General features: G+C 41.1%; 1 protein-coding gene across 1 annotated transcript; it reads left to right on the forward strand.

Moving 5' to 3' along the window:
* Nucleotides 1–1220: 1220 nt before the first annotated feature.
* LOC146634117 (neurexophilin-1) lies at nucleotides 1221–14652 on the forward strand. The gene is made up of 2 exons (XM_085352794.1): nucleotides 1221–1277; nucleotides 13879–14652. The coding sequence occupies exons 1-2, from the start codon at nucleotides 1221–1223 to the stop codon at nucleotides 14650–14652; spliced, it is 831 nt and encodes a 276-aa protein (XP_085208920.1).
* The last annotated feature ends 1457 nt before the right edge of the window (nucleotides 14653–16109 follow it).

Consider the following 16109-nt stretch of genomic DNA (forward strand, 5'->3'; position numbering starts at 1 on the left):
ATTAATCACACCGGACTGAGGTGACGGTCACTGGTTCATCGTGTACGTCAATACCCTTCAGCAGGGCTCCAGTTCGGTGTCCTTTGGGGAGGACAAACAATCTGACGATACCGTGTATGATGTGACAACGTGCGTGAGGATCAAATGCATTCTAGGAGATCCACAGCTCAGCATTAACCTCCTCAGTTACCATATGACAAGAGTTGTTTTTGTTGTGACAAGTGCAGTGTGAAAAAAGATCCAGTCTTTCCCAATCAATGATTTTCACCCACCCACAGTGATGATTATATTTAATGACAGGGTTGCTGGTGAGAAATACCCACAGAGTTGTCAGTGGATTAGTAATGCTGTAGGCTAAAAAACTCATGTCAGAAATACTCACAAGGGAATGGAAAACACTCAAGCCCTCACACAAGTGGGACAGATGCTTATTGTTGTGTAACTACTGGATATTTAGGTTTATTGTAACTTATTTAATTATATGTTGGATCAACTGAGTAAAGAGAAGGTAACTGAAAGAGGGAGATGCTAGAGAGGTGGGAAGAAAGTGAGATAAGGGAGGGGGTAAGAGAGGGAAACAGAGATTGGAGACTGGAGAAAGAGGGGGACAGGCACAAACACATGGGTAGGGGAAGGGAGTGAGGTAGAGGCAGAGTGTGTGTGAGAGAGAGAGAGAGAGAGAGAGAGAGAGAGAGAGAGAGAGAGAGAGAGAACTGTTAAAACGTCTGTTTGCTCTTGCCAGTCTCAGCATCGCTCAGTTTCTGCAGGAGGCTGCAGCTCCATCCCTCCAGGATCTCCACTGGCACCAGTGACCAGATATGATCTACCCACCACCCTGTGTACCCGTTTAACTCTGAGCCGGAATCGCTTCATTTTTGCATGGATGATAACAGCCTTCCGCATGTTCATGGATTTCTCACACCATATGTAATCTGACTCAAACACGGGATTGGTGAGAAAAAAAGAAAAGACAGTAGAGTATCACTCCAAGTGGTTTCCTACGTTTTTTAGGTCTGTGGAAACAGCACTTTAGTCAGGCATGGGCATGGGACCGTGCGCCAGCCGAATGGGACCGGGTGCAGTAGGAAGAGCATCTTCCTGAAGGAGGAAAAGCCCGTCTTCGGGAGTTTGTTCTTCTTACCATTAACAATTTATATTCTTTTTTTTTCTTTTTCTTTTTTTCCTGCCGGGGCAGGGGACTGTGGGTTTTACGCGCCGGAATGATGCGTCCCAATCGAGGCTTCATCCTGCTCCTCCTCAACGGAACCGCTTGTTTGGTAAGAAAAGAGTGGGAGTGTGCAAAAAGATAAAAGAAAAAAGTCACGCCGGGGTCTTTATGCGTCTTTCTCCGAATTACCTCAAAATACCTTCTGCGTCAGAATATACCGTAGAGTAGGCTACAAACTTCCAAACTCCGTGATATACGCTAATTAAAGGGGAAATGTTTGCGCAGACGTGCGTGGATAGCAACTGACAGCTTAGATTAATTTGATGGAAATGATAAATTACGAGACGTGCAGGTCATTTGTGCTTCTTACAAAGATGCAGAGATAATCCTCGACTGCTGCACGACAGCACTGTGTTGACCGCAAACCAAATTCTGCTGATGTCTGGTTTGTTTTTGTTTTTTGTATCACTAGTAATTGTTAAGACAATAACATTCACTCTGACCCCGCTCGTCTCGGGTACGCCGGGCGCAGTGTCACTATTCTCGGGGGACACTCGTGCTGGCAGCGTGCGGAGCGCACCGTGCCATCGGTGTTTGTCACATATCTGTTTTACTCTGTGCGTCTTTGGAGCCGCTTCAGTCCTCAGCTCTGTAACACTGTCAACAAACACTACATGGCCATTAAAAAGTTACAGTGTTACAAATTTATGATTTACTCTATCAATTGAACTCCAAAATATCAAACGCAAAACTGTGAATCAACTGAGGAAAAGTTTATTTAACCTTCCGTGAAAACCAGGCGTTAAAAAAATGCATTATACACAAGATATAAGCCACATTTCAGCACTCTTTAAATTATGGCTTTGATTTGATATAAGCTGTAGCACCTTTACACTACAGGGCCATGCCCCAGGGTTCTTGTGTGTGAAATGGTACAGCAGAATCAGCAAGACAAAAAGCTTGAATACTTTTTCATGTGAAAGATCCACAGAAAGATAAAAGCGCTGGTTTGTTTTTGTAGTCTTTGCTGTGAGAGCTCTTACCTTATTGAACGATGTGATTAAAGACTGAATTTATACAGTAGGTGAGGAGAAATTTATGAGATCTAATTCAGCAAATTAATGCTAAATTGATTCATACACAACACTCCTGCCAATGGATATGTAAACACTGAAGTTTCTGTAGCTTAAATAATACTTCCAGCATTGCATAACCTTACAATTTAATTTGGATCACCCACTCCTCTTTCATGTGCGCTTCTAGATTTATTAAAAAGCAGCCTTTAATGAGAAGTCAGCTCTTAAATCGCATGAGAAAACTTGAAAACATCCTTCTGTTCGGAAACCCCTAGGCTAAGGGGAGCTCAGTCATCTCAGGGCCCAGGGAATGAGCCAGATCCAAAAAAAAAAACATAAAAACATGAGTGACTGAAATACTGAAGTGAGGTTGAGTGGCTGTTCAACCCGTCTGTGACGGCATTCCTTCAAGGATGACCTTGTGGTTTTCATATTAAGGTATTATTCAGATACTCAGAATAAAGTGATAGCTCTTTTGAGGATCTGAGGTCTAACAGACATTGGTTTTAAGTGACTTAACAGACTCAGTGATATTCTTGGCTGAGACGGAGCTCTTTCAACGGATTCTTCTGTTCTCTGTGAAATATGAGACCCCACGCTGTCTTAAAATATGGGGGACGAGTGCCTTTTCAGCTGTTGTATAACTAGATACAAGAGTGGGGATAATAGGCTTAACACTCACTTGTTGTTTTGGTTCTGGAAGCGTTTTGTGAGCTGCAGGGCCGCAGCCTATTGTAACCCAGAAGGTCTGTGGCTAAATGATAATGACATTAATTAGAGCATTTTTTTCTCCCTCTCGCCAGACCATGTATCTATGAAAAATGTACACGGCCTCCCTCAGCAGGGAATCTTGGGTAATTCATTAGCCCTGTGACATTGATAAATTATGGAGCAATTAATAAATTAAGTAACTTTTTATTAAGTAATGGAGCAGTGATTAATAATTAAATGAGCCTGCTATGCATTAAAAATTTGATTTGGATGATTTCTGTTGTAATAGCGCTGCAATTTTCAGAGCGGGTTCAGTCTCAAGGGATCTTTTGCAAATGGCTACTAATACAGACGACTATTAACACAAGGTGCCACTCTGGTTGTTGTTTATGTGATGAATGATGTGTTTCAAATGTTAATTATTCCCTGAATTTGAATGAAGGGTTATGAATAATAAAAGCCATCTCAGTTGTATAATTGACTGCTTGAGAAATTATGTTTATTTTTGGCAGCAGTTGGAGTTATTTTTCATCAGTGAAGCTCAGCAATCTGACTGCATTTGTTTCACTAAACTAAATCGCTAGAGTGAATTTTCTCAAGGTAGTCTATTGAATACTTGTGAGTGAGTCAGCTCTAATGTGAAAATGTTTAGTTTTGGAAGGGCAAATAGACAGGTGTAGGCAGATGTAAGAATGAAAGAAAAGAGCTGGAATGAACCAAGATATTGGTGCTAAAAAAGGAGTCAGCTAAACATCTGCCTCAGAGGTTTATACCCCTAATTGACAGTCATCACAGATTCTGTGTGATTTTCACAGAATTACACATGTTAATCCACTTGTAATTACAAACGCAGCCGTGTGGATGAACCAGGGTTGATGGGATGAAATCTCAGACCAGCCAGTGAAACCTGGGAGGAGTGAGGTCAACGAGATGTGCAGCTCTCTCTTTCAACAATCTTAAGAACTATCAATAAAGGCATGAAGTGTCCTCGAAAAGGGCATTGAACTCTGATACTCCGGTGAGCTGCAGAATTTCTTCTCTGCAATTGTTTGAAGAACCTTGTGCTTTTAAATGCATTACTCGCATTCAACATGGCACATTTGTGTTATTTTAGACTTGAAAATGCAAACCTAACTATAATTTTACTGACAAGGAGAATTTCGTCTCTACAGTTCAGTAAATGGAGATATTCAAAATGAGCTTTTTGTTAAGTAATTTTGTGCTGTAACCTTCATGTATTAAAAATCTCTGGGGGAACGTAGGCTTGACTATTTGTGAATCACAGATGCTCTTTCTCACCAGATTTTTCTGGAAAGGGTAGCCCCAGGTAGCCTTTCTGTGGCCGTGAGAGACAGAACCGCTTTATGCTCACACTGATTGCTTTCTGCACAGATGAAGACACTGGCCATCATGCTTGATAACTGAATTTCACTTCTGTAGCTGAGCACCGAATGTCACTTTTTACAAATTGAATTTCTGTGGAGACATTCACACATATTTCAAGGTCTACATGCCACACCGTTCCCTCTGCGTGTAAGTAATTTAAAAAAAAAAAGAAAAGAAAAGAAAATGTGACACTTTGAAGAATTCACACTGGGAAATTGGGAAGTAGTGCTGTTCTGTTTTCTCTTTCTTAACTTTTACTCACACCCTCCATTTGACTTTGCCATCAGCAAGGAAACGCTCACTCAAGACGGCGCATCAATTAATAACAAATTGTGCTGTTACATTTAAAGCTGGAGAGCCAAAATCACTTCTGTGACAAAGACAAGATTTTACATCACAGAAGCATAACAGCACAAAAACTGAGACAACAAAAGACATTAAATCCAGGCAGCATTTGCTGTGTCTGAAACAGCAGAAGACAGCATGGTGCGACAAACGCACTCTGTGCAAACCTGAAGATTTGTGCGTGTAGTTAAAGAGCAGAGGCTGCCTGACGCTAATTCTAACCACATCAGACTCCTCCCTCCATTCTGGCCTGTCACAAACTCTTAGATTCATGTTTCTTAGATACCTGTCCTCCTAGCAGGGTCACTGACCTTGTCCACCCAGATACATACCACCTCATCTTGCGAAACAAATAGAAGAAAACTCAGTCCGATGCTGCATACATTGCATGTAGTCACAAACGTGCACAGCCGCACCAGACCGAGCTCAGTTTTTTTCAGCCTTCCCGCTCTCGTCCTCTTTGCCATCGGTGTTGCAATCGGCACGTCAGAGCTTATAAACTTTCACTCTGCGCCTCACATCCCACGCAGATGCTGGAAACACAAAAACTCATTCATAATTGTCAAATTTCTATCATAAGGGAAGGTCGGCTCTGTATCCATGCAAGCCGAGCAGTCTACTGTGCTGAGTGTATGTGCCGTATAGTTATGAATGTCATAACTGGGTGACGTGAAGAGGAAAATGATCATCTCATTGTATCTTTATCATCAGCAGGAGAAAATGCGCATCATGTTTTATCCATCAACGTAGAGGAAAATGACAATTCAGGTCATACCCTTCAAGCAGGCAGTAATTAAATAACCAGAAAAGTTTACTCAAATATCTAAACTTCAGTATCAATAGGAGTCTTTTTTATTCAGGAAACTAAAAATCTAATGGACTTGTAGATAATAGTGTTTTTAGGCTTAACCACTTCCACATAATTCTTAATTCTGGGGTAATGATAGGAAGATAAGTTAAACAATATCCCCTTGTTACTGATGAAAACAACATTTCGAGTTTATTGTTATTACAGCATCAATCAGCTTCAGCGTTTATTTACATGAGCTTCTGGATCTAGCACTATTTGTATTTTTTCCAGATCAGTTTGTAAAAAATATGCAGAGTACTTTATCTTTGCTAAGATTAGTGTCTTTTTATTAATAATGCATTTAGAAAAGTAATTGGTTTTCTCAGATAATTTAGGCATCCTTGAATATGGCTTAAATTTGATGTCTTTGCTTTTTGATTCTTATTCTCTTCTCGTCACTTTACCTGTGTGGCTCTGGCACTATTTTCCTCTTTGTTTCATTCGAACAAATTAAACAGCTAGGAGCAGTCGCAGAACATATAAACAACATATGACGCAGCAGCGGATGAGCAGTGCTGGACAATCTTTGTAGCCTATTGCCTGCAGGGTAAAACGGCTTGAGTTATGAACATGCACAGCATGTAGGACCCCAGAGGTGCACCTCCTCCACCACCCCCGACCACCCAGTGAGCCCCTCCCACAGGCTCCAGGCAGCCCCATAGCAGAGACCCAGACAGACAGAGAGAAAGCACACACCCTGACACACTGACAGCCCTTCATATTGAAGCGCCAAGCTGTCCTCAGACAGAATACGTTGTCTCCTCAAAACCAGCACAATTTACTGTGGCATTACTTTCTAGGAGACTGCAGGGAAGACAGAGCAGACCCTGAAAGAATATCTGTAGGTTTGTCTACTGGTTCAGATAGTGAAGTGTGGATTACAGTGCACAGCTTAAAGAAAAATGACTCGTTGCCTCGGGTATAATGAGTGGGTGTAACTCCCCGGGGAGCCAGATAAAGATGCGCATGACTTTAGCACAAAGGAATAACTAAGGATGGGAAAATCCAAAACCGACATTTTAATTTCACAGAGCTTCTGCCTGAGCTAACAATAGTCAAAGTTGTTTGAATGTTTTCTGAAAATACAAACCGTTATAGGAAGTATCAATATAAAGTAAAGCTTTCATTGTTTTAAAATCTGTAGGCATCTCAGCAATAGTGGAAAAGGCAATATGGGACCAGGGGATTTGGGTTTATTTGAAAGGGGAACACTAGGCTGTCAGTGTAGTTTAACACTGAAGAAAACCAAAGCTTTCATGCTGACCTCATCATGGTGTTGCTTGAGCTGCCAGACCAGACTGAAACCAGTGTGCAGAAGCCCATTAATATTCTCATTTCTCTCAAAATCTGTAAACAGTCTGTTCTGCATGACTGACCATCTAGTATGCAGTTTACCAGCGTGCCGACCAGTGACGGTACAGTGATTTTCGGGGTCAGAGTGGTGCACATCTCCAGACAAGGCCTGCTGAGAGTCTATACATGGGGTTTCCAATTATAGGAAATGCACAGCCACGGGAATGCAGGAATAAATGGATAATGGGAATGTTTATGCAAAGCACATTGATTTCTGATTTTTTATTACATTGCTACATGAAACACCAATTTGAGGAGTTACACAGATCACACAAGCCATCTCAAAAGTGACACCTAAATGTCTATTAACTGCTTAAGCTAAGGTAACTTAATTAATCTATCCATTTTTTCAATAAAAGAAACCAAAATTGATTTTTAGAGAGTTTTATCATGGTCAAATTATTTATAGTTTACATTTACCATTTTATAGTTGCAGGACACTACATTAATGTTAACAACTGTCATTTGAGCAAGATATTATGTAAGAATGGTTTTAAAAAAAATGATGGTTAAATGTTCAAATATGCAAATCATATTGAAGTAATGCACATACTTTTCCAAAACAGACATTTAAACATTGAACAAAGCCAGGTTCCCAATTCTTCTTGGCACATTAGAGTCAAAGGGTTTCATAGAGGTGCCTTTGGCAATTTCCTTTCATCACTTCATAAATGTAAAAATGCTCTCAGTTATCACCATGGTTGTAGGAGTAAAATATACCATGAAGCAGGCTCTTAATGATAAAAAAATGAACAAAACAAGAAAATTATCCTCATAGATAGATAGAATAAAGCTCTATCTACAGGGCTACTTTACCTATAGCATCTCTCCTTTAGAAACTGAATCGTGTTTCTGTTCCTCTGGTGACATTTCCAGATTGTGTCCAGTCCAGCTGAGATGGACTGCAGAGTGTCAAATGTCTTACAAGCAAGCACTTGCGATCACGTTTCCCCTTCCTGCTTACATTTGGTTTAATCAGTTTAAACACTGAAAAGTCTAAATTCAGCTAGAAGACTGCTGAGACGGCTGGAACTTCAGACATCTAAGTGCCTGACCTGTTTGTCATATGTAAATGAGGTTTACATACTCACTTTAGCAGCTTTATGTGTATGCCACTCGTAATGCCAGACAGAACCTCAAAGCAGTCGGCTAGGCATGCGCATTTACCATGCTAATGTGAACACATCTAGCCCACGTATAAATTAAATGACAGTGACCCAACATATTCTCAGTTCAACCACAGCTGTCCGCTAATGAGAGAATCCCAAGATTCAGTACCTTTTTAGAGCTACTATAAGTGTAAAAGGAGCCCATTCACACAGTTACACACTTTCTCAGCTGGGAGTTGCACAGCTAAACCATTGTCTGATTTGGCCACTCAGCACCTCTCCACTGAAGCAATTTAACAGCCTCCCTCGGGAGCATATTAATGGTGGTTGTGCAGGAATGACAAAATTATTTTCATTTATATGGGTTCAAAAATTAACAGAAACTCTGTCGCACTGTATCAGACAACAGCCCTTAATAAAAAAGGGCATTTAACTGAGGGTTTTATGCCTCCATGAGACAATCCTGCAGTCCTCCCAGCCTTTACCAGACAGGTATGACTACTGTAGCAGTGGCTTTAATCAGCTGAGTCTCCCAGCCCTTGCTTTGGTCCCCACTCTGTGGGGAATAACTGGGGAGAAACCATCCCCTGCTGCCACTTTCCATCCTCCCTCGCACTGCCAACTTGTCGATATCTTATAATGTAAAAATTTGATAGCCAATTCAGAGTCTAGCTTCAGTCTGAGCATACAAAATGAGCCCAAGTCCTCTGGGACCGCACAAGTGAACATGTCCAAAATGGGCTGGAAAAAAGAAGGGTGGAGAATGCAGAAAGACAGAGTATGTTAGAAAAAAATAGTTTCGAATAAAAACTATTCAGTGTATTGAGTTTGTTCACATACCTCAGATCTTAGTTCCAGTGACCCCAGAGAAGCTGGAGTAAATTATTCATTAAGAGTCAAATGGCTTGTTTCTTGTGAAATTACCTTTCTCTCGCTCACCTCTTCTTGGATCTACACTAGCTAGAAGAATAATTAGTTATAAGGGCACAGCCATTTTCAGACTTTAATCATGTAACAGAGAAATCTCCTGCAGTGAGCATATTACATCTGGAGATGGGGAAAGGAGGCGCGGGTGGGGCGTGGGTAAGGTGGTAGTGTGGATGAAGCATTGACTAACACTTAAGAAATCTGAGCTGCCTCGGTCTTTAATTAAAAATTGATGTCATATTAGAGATGAATATTTCAACTCAACAGCCAGAGGAAAGTGGAGTGCTTATTGAACTTGTCAGCTCTGCAGGACAAGCACATGCTTAAGCCCCATCGGGTGGCCCCCACTGAAGGATTCAATCAATAAGTTTACTCTTTTCCAGCTCATGCATTCATATAACACGCAAAGATACATATGTAAGCTGTATGTCAAAAAACTGACACACTACATTCAGCTCAGGTGTCCCAACAAAAGCTTCACATAAACCCTATGATAAACACTACCATGGCAATGCCATTTTAGCTAATAAGGCAATCCATTGCAATATTATCGTTCATTTTGACTGTTTGTTTCCCACTGATTGCATTTTTATTACATTTTGGTCCCTCCATTATATAACATCTAATTCTTGAGCTGCAGAATGCGCCACTGTGTTCATGAGATCTGATGCTCAGCAGCAAGTGTACAGTCAATGGGATTTGAAGTGGTTTTAATGGGAACAAGTACATGCTGTGACCGAAAACAAAGCCTGAAGATCAGTGAGAGAAAAACGCACTGAAAACGCAACAAATTCTCATCTCAAAACGTAACATACGACGCCATATGACAAATTGTCGGTATGTTACGCAGTCGGAAACATGAGGAATGAAGCTACACATGTACATTCATTTTAGTTTCTCATCATTAATCGCTTTGGAAAACACTATCTAATATGATTAGGGATAAGATTATGATTAGGATTAAGGTTAGGCCTGGAATACACGGCTGGAACTTGTGTTACCGCCGGGAGTGTCATTCTATTGGATTCCATTCGCAATACGGTGCGTATCATGTCGACATGGAAGATTACCTTTCACGTTCCCATGGGATGTCTCGGGACGTGACAAATCGTCGGTATGTTACATGGGAATGAGAACGGTCTCGAAAACCAAGACAGTCTGCTGAAAGACAATAAGACGGGCGTAGTTAATGTAGTTTTGTTGCTACAACTCCTTTTTACAACAGTAGTTGATTTAATTATTTGATTTTTTGTTTTGAAAAAAATATCAGCAAAGCTACAAAACAGAAGAAAATGCCAAATCCTCATTGAGAAGGAAAAAAATCTGAAGTTGATTACCTAATCTGTTCGCAATAGAGATGTGAAATCCACGTATCTCTTCATCTGTGAAGTATATTTTGCAGGATATCTCCAACAGTCACAAGTTACGTCAGACTACTGTGTAGACTACTTCTTAGAAACAGTGGTCTATCACCAGTCCCTTACTTCTGTGAGTTATGGTGGAGATTTTACTTAAGTCACCCCATGATCTCTGCGCTATATTATGGCAACAGAGTGTTTCTGTCACCAGGGGAAAGGGGTTAAAATGGTGTACCTGTCACAGTAACAGGCTGATTATTGCCTGTGGAGCAGCCAGGCTTCTGAGGATCGCTCCCCTACCATACGTCCTGCTGCTAGAGAGGCTTGGGGCCTGTGCTCACTGAGGCTGAATGACTCACAATTACCACAGCGACAGAGCCCGCAGCCACCTCCCATCCTCTCCAGCCGTTTCACTGACTCACTTAGTGCACATGACAAATGACAAAATCACCCCGAACCTCCACCCCCTCACTAAGACCCGACTGCCCATCGCCCACACTTTGCATACAGTATTAAAGCTGGGATACATCTTGCCAAGCTTCATGAAACAAAACAAACTTACTCTGAGAGAAACTTCTGATTTTTCAAAGCAACATTACACTATGTTACAATATATGGCTGGTTTATGTTGTATATTTTAGGATGACCTAGTGAACAATAAGACTTTGGTATAGTGGCTACAGCCCTGGAACAAGTGCACATTTTCTAACTCTTTAAAACACTTCTTAAAATTTTATGAAACTGATCATTAAAAAAGGCAAGGTTCTCACAGTACATCATCATCTGTTAGATTAGATTATAAATCTGAAAGCAAGTGGCTTATTTAAATACCCAAAGCAGATGGCATTTAGTGCTGGATTGTTAACAAAACAATGTTTTTGTTTCCCAAATATAAAAACATTCCCCTAAATTGAAGGAAAACGAAACTAATTTCAGTTATTCTACAATATCTTAAATCACAAGCTTCCTGTACTTTCATAGTTAAATGCAAAGGGGATAAGAATTGTAGCACTGCAATGTCATGTGCTACCATATAATGTGTGACTTCATTTACCTTTAAGATACATCATTCAACAGTGAAACCACAAACAGTAGTATCCATTTACCGCCAAAAACACAACTCCAGTTAAAGGCATTGTGTTTGGACTGGTGCTCAGAGTGTGTTCTGTTACTCTAGTAATCATTGTCGCTCTAACTCAGGTTTTCTTCAGGGCCAAATTAAGCTTATTCTTCCATTTGCCTTTGACAATGATGCTGTACACTGGATCTGACACTTCCAGCAGTGCCAGACATTTAAATCTTCTGTTTAACAATAGCACAGCGTTTACTTCATCTCTACTCCTGCAGCCCAGCCTCTCTGACTCCCTAATGAAGACTGTGCAAAAGAGGGAAGGAGGAGGGATACTTTGCTTAATGTGTAAGCTACAACAAAGCATGTTGCAATATGTTTCTGCTCAGATACGAGCACTGGCACCATCTGAGAATTGCTGGCAAAGTGATGAGGATCTTAAAACAAATGGGCAGTTTCATAGAAACTGTAGGACACCGCAGGGGCTCTTGAGTGCTATCTGGGGAGGCAGGCAGATTGCTACCCTCTGTGCCCAGCAGCCATGGGCTCACTGAAGAAGAGAAATCAAACACAAACTAGTCCTTCAATAGGAGCCATGGGTAATGGTATGTCATCAAAGTCATCCTGTCTAGCCTCAACTTTCTGGTCTAAAAAGAAAAAATGAGAGAAAAAGAAAAAAAACATAGATATGTTTGAAAAGATTTAAATCAATAAGTCTAAGCGCTTTTGAATTTTGGTTCATTATTAATGAGTTTGGGATTCTCAAAGAAGCTATCTGTTTCAAGAGGAAGGAGTCTTTGTCAGGACTGTTATCGGCCCCCGTGGGGAGACTGAAGGATCTAAGCGGCAGTGTAGCGTAGCAGCAGACAGGTAACTAGAGCAGAGGGCATCTGGCCTGTAACAGCCCCATGGGAATAAAACCAGATTAAGGGAAAAATGGTGTCCTCTCATCTGAGTCCACACACCAGACCACAACCACATCAGTGGGAATCCTTTCAAGACAGTTGAAATGCGATACACGTTGTTATGAAAGGAAATACATGTTTTTAGAGAGACAGAAGAATCAATATCACTGACTAACTGCAGAGCAAGTGAACAAATCTGAGTGAGCTTGAAAAACCTGCATAAAATGGAATAAAAATGAGTCAGACTTAATAATCCTGACTAAGCCTGTATAAGGAAGCCCTGGCAGTCAAGACAGTAGATGGATCAGAGCACAGACAGAGATCCATGCATTATGCATCATTGTAAAATCTCTCTGGGTAGAACGCACTCACACACACGCATGCACACACATACACAAACTTACCCCAGCGCTCGCATTTGCATCACTTATTGTTTGCATTTACCACAACTCAAAATTCACAGACGATGTGAGTGTGTGTTCCTTACTGTCAGATCCAAAGGACACAACAATTCTGGATACCTCCATGGCACATTAGACAGAAGCTACCTGTTAATAGATCATTACCATTGAATAATTACCCATTACTTTGCAAGCACATTCACACACTCATCACAAAGCTACTGCTGAGCACAGCAGCACTATGTTATCTCCCTCCTTCCTCTTCCCCTCCCTTCAGTTGATGTTAACATCTGACAGCTTTGTGTGTCTGTCGATACAGATTTCTTCTTTAATTAAAACACTGGAAGTCTTAATTGGACATTACACTTTATTCTCAGGCCCTCCCGTTTGCCCACCTCCCCACCCTCAAACACTTTGATCCTCCAACCAAATGTTTCGAGGCCATAACAGCTTCCCCATGCACTCATACCAGAGTGCTTAAAAAGCAAAAAGCTCACTTTAAAAAAAGAAACATAGCTTAGTCTCTACTTTCCACTGACATTTTTCCTTTAGGATTTTAATACAAGGCAGAAAAAAATCTTTCCAGGTGGATTATCTTGCAATTCAGTTCTGGCGAAAATGAATGAATTAATTCTCAACTTGGAAAAAATACTTTATAACAGTTAGTATGAAGGCAAATACTTGTGCAAAAACTCCACTGATTGTTGTAAGAAACAACTTCAGGACACATTTCCTGATTGCAGCTCTTCATTGTTTCAAATCCTTTGCAGAAAAATATCCACTTTCACATATATTGATTAAACTGTACAAGAACACAGGAGTCACAAATGCCACGTGAATTCATTTATGATGTGGATTTTGTGTTTGAATCTGTTCTTTGATCCCTCTGGCCTCCCAAGTAGCTGATGGAGCCTAGTGAACTTAGGGAATTACACTGCCTCTGTGAGAACGTGACATAAGGGAGTATTTCTTTCTCAGCGAAGGTAAACAAAAGATTTTTAATAATAGCACTACGTGTAAAGTTATATAAATATATATAAATAAAACATTGATAGAATGTCAGTTAAAATCTCTCGAGGTATGAACAGTAAATTAAGTATTGATCAAACTGTTAATTTGGTTTCTGTCTACATTTTTTTCTACCTTGCTAATAATTGCTTCTACCTTTTTTTTTTTCTCTGTTTACCTTCTCTGATCCCCTCCTCCACAATACTCTCCAGGTGGCACTGAGTCAAGAAGATGACTCCTCAAACTCCAAGAGCTCCTCAGATGACTCCTCCCAGACAGTGGGCCTCCTGGGCGGGCAGGCTTCGCTCTCACCCCTGAGCCGCTGGATGCTACACAGTAAAAGCAGAGCTGCTAACGCCACCTCTCTGGAGCTGCCCTACCACTCTCCAGTCCCTTTCTCAAAGCAGGAGTTTTCAAAACAGGAGTTCTGGGAGATGTTGGGCAGTGATCTGCTCAAACCCGACGCCTCGAACCCCAGGGTCAAACGCCGACCAATTGTTAAAACCGGCAAGTTCAAGAAGATGTTTGGCTGGGGAGACTTCTATTCCAATATCAAGACAGTAAGGCTTAACCTGCTAATCACCGGCAAGATTGTGGATCACGGTAACGGCACATTCAGCGTCTACTTTCGACACAACTCCACAGGCCAGGGCAACATCTCAGTCAGCCTGGTACCACCTGTCAAGGCAGTAGAGTTTGACCTGGAGCGCCAGAGTGTGGTCTACCCCAAGGACTCCAAGATCTTCAACTGCCGCGTAGACTATGAGAAGGTGGATCGCCAAAAACGCACCTCGTTGTGCAACTATGACCCATCCAAGACCTGTTTCCAGGAGCAGATCCAGAGCCACGTGTCCTGGATTTGCTCCAAGCCTTTCAAGGTCATCTGTATCTATATTTCCTTCTACAGTACGGACTACCGCCTGGTGCAGAAGGTCTGCCCGGACTACAACTACCATAACGAGATGCCCTACCTGCCTTCGGGCTAGAGGACCTGTAGGCGGGGAGGAGAGGCAGGAGGAGAGAGGAAAAGGGGGATGAGTGGGAGTGACTGCAACTCGTGAGGAGGAAACCAAGGCTGTGAATGTCATAGCGGCAGCGAGACACTTTAAAAAAAACCTCTCTGTAGCCTGACTGTTGTAAGATGTATAAACATATATGCAAAACATAAAGTACAGTATGCAGATAATGAGGCATTCGGAATGCTTAACTGCAGTATTCATTAACTGGACTGGTAGGGAAAAATCAAATATCGCCAACTTGCACATTCTTACCTCAGACCAGTTTCTATATGCCAACTTCTCGCCAGCTATTTCTCTCTTCCATTAAGTCATTTGTTAATGTTGTCTTAATGTCCTTTTAAACACCCTTTACAAAATTCTTCTTTTTCAAAGTCACAACGCAGTATTGTATCTTTGATATGATCCACTGGAGAGCTGAAGCAAAATCCAACTTTATAAATATGGTTAAGTTCCACACTGACTGAAACATACCACAGGGAACATAAATCATTTTTTTCTCATAAAGAGAAGATGAATGTAAAGTGTAACCAACCATAGGACCATTCAGGTTACACTCTCAGTCTTTTTAAAGGGCATATATTTAATGTGAGGGAACGTCCACCCCCAGAACAATGTTTAAAGTCCCATCTGCATTCTCTGATGCAGCCACCCTACCGTATCACTGATGTGTAGTCTTTACCTGCAAAATCTAATCATAATATATCCTTCAGTTACATTACCCCAGTTCAATAAAAGAGAAATAGGAGGTGGAGAGAGGAAAAATAATAAAATTTACAAAAAAAAAAAGAAAAAAAAAAAAAGAAATTGCTCATTAAAGATTCAGGACTGGGGCTTAAGACAAGTTCAGTGTGAGGAAAATAACTAGATTCTGCATAGTGATAAAATTGGCCCTTCACTCTTAAGAGAGAAGGTAGGGGAGTGAAAGACGGGGAGATTCGGTGTGCTCTTTTAATTAAAGTGGAGAAGGAGAAGTAGAGTATGCAGCGCCTTCTATTGTCCCCTCTGTATGAAAAAGATTACATTTTGTTGCCGTCAGGATTCCTGATTTCACGCCTTGATAACTTTGACTGTGTGAGGGAGATTGCTCTCTCACGACAAATACTGTGTTCACTAAAGTCAGCCCGTTATCTTGAATAAATGAAAATATTATCATAATAATTACATGTAATTTAATCTCCTTTAGAACTAATTATGGTTTCAATGAGAGGGCAAAATGTATTCCTGAAAATCAAGTCAGCGGGTAGGAGGATAAGAGGACGTTCAAAGGGATTGCTGTGTTTTTGTATGGCGGCAGCAGCCAAAGCTCAGCCCAGAATTAACTGCTCTCATTAAGATAAATGGCCACTGGCTGGCCCATCTCATGTTACTCTCACAAACAATATCAGTGGAGAGCAGCCACAATGGAGCTATGAATTAAATAGGGT

The sequence above is a fragment of the Diplotaxodon limnothrissa genome, linkage group LG4 (assembly GCF_057381915.1).
Source record: "Diplotaxodon limnothrissa isolate DT_005_m linkage group LG4, D_limnothrissa_male_GT1.1, whole genome shotgun sequence".
Taxonomy (NCBI): Eukaryota; Metazoa; Chordata; class Actinopteri; order Cichliformes; family Cichlidae; genus Diplotaxodon; species Diplotaxodon limnothrissa.

Bases quoted from the DNA above. Each gene is read 5' to 3' on its own strand.
- LOC146634117 (XM_085352794.1), top strand. From the start codon at position 1,221: ATGATGCGTCCCAATCGAGGCTTCATCCTGCTCCTCCTCAACGGAACC. The intron at 1,278-13,878 runs GTAAGAAAAGAG...AATACTCTCCAG, and splicing joins TCAACGGAACCGCTTGTTTG to GTGGCACTGAGTCAAGAAGA.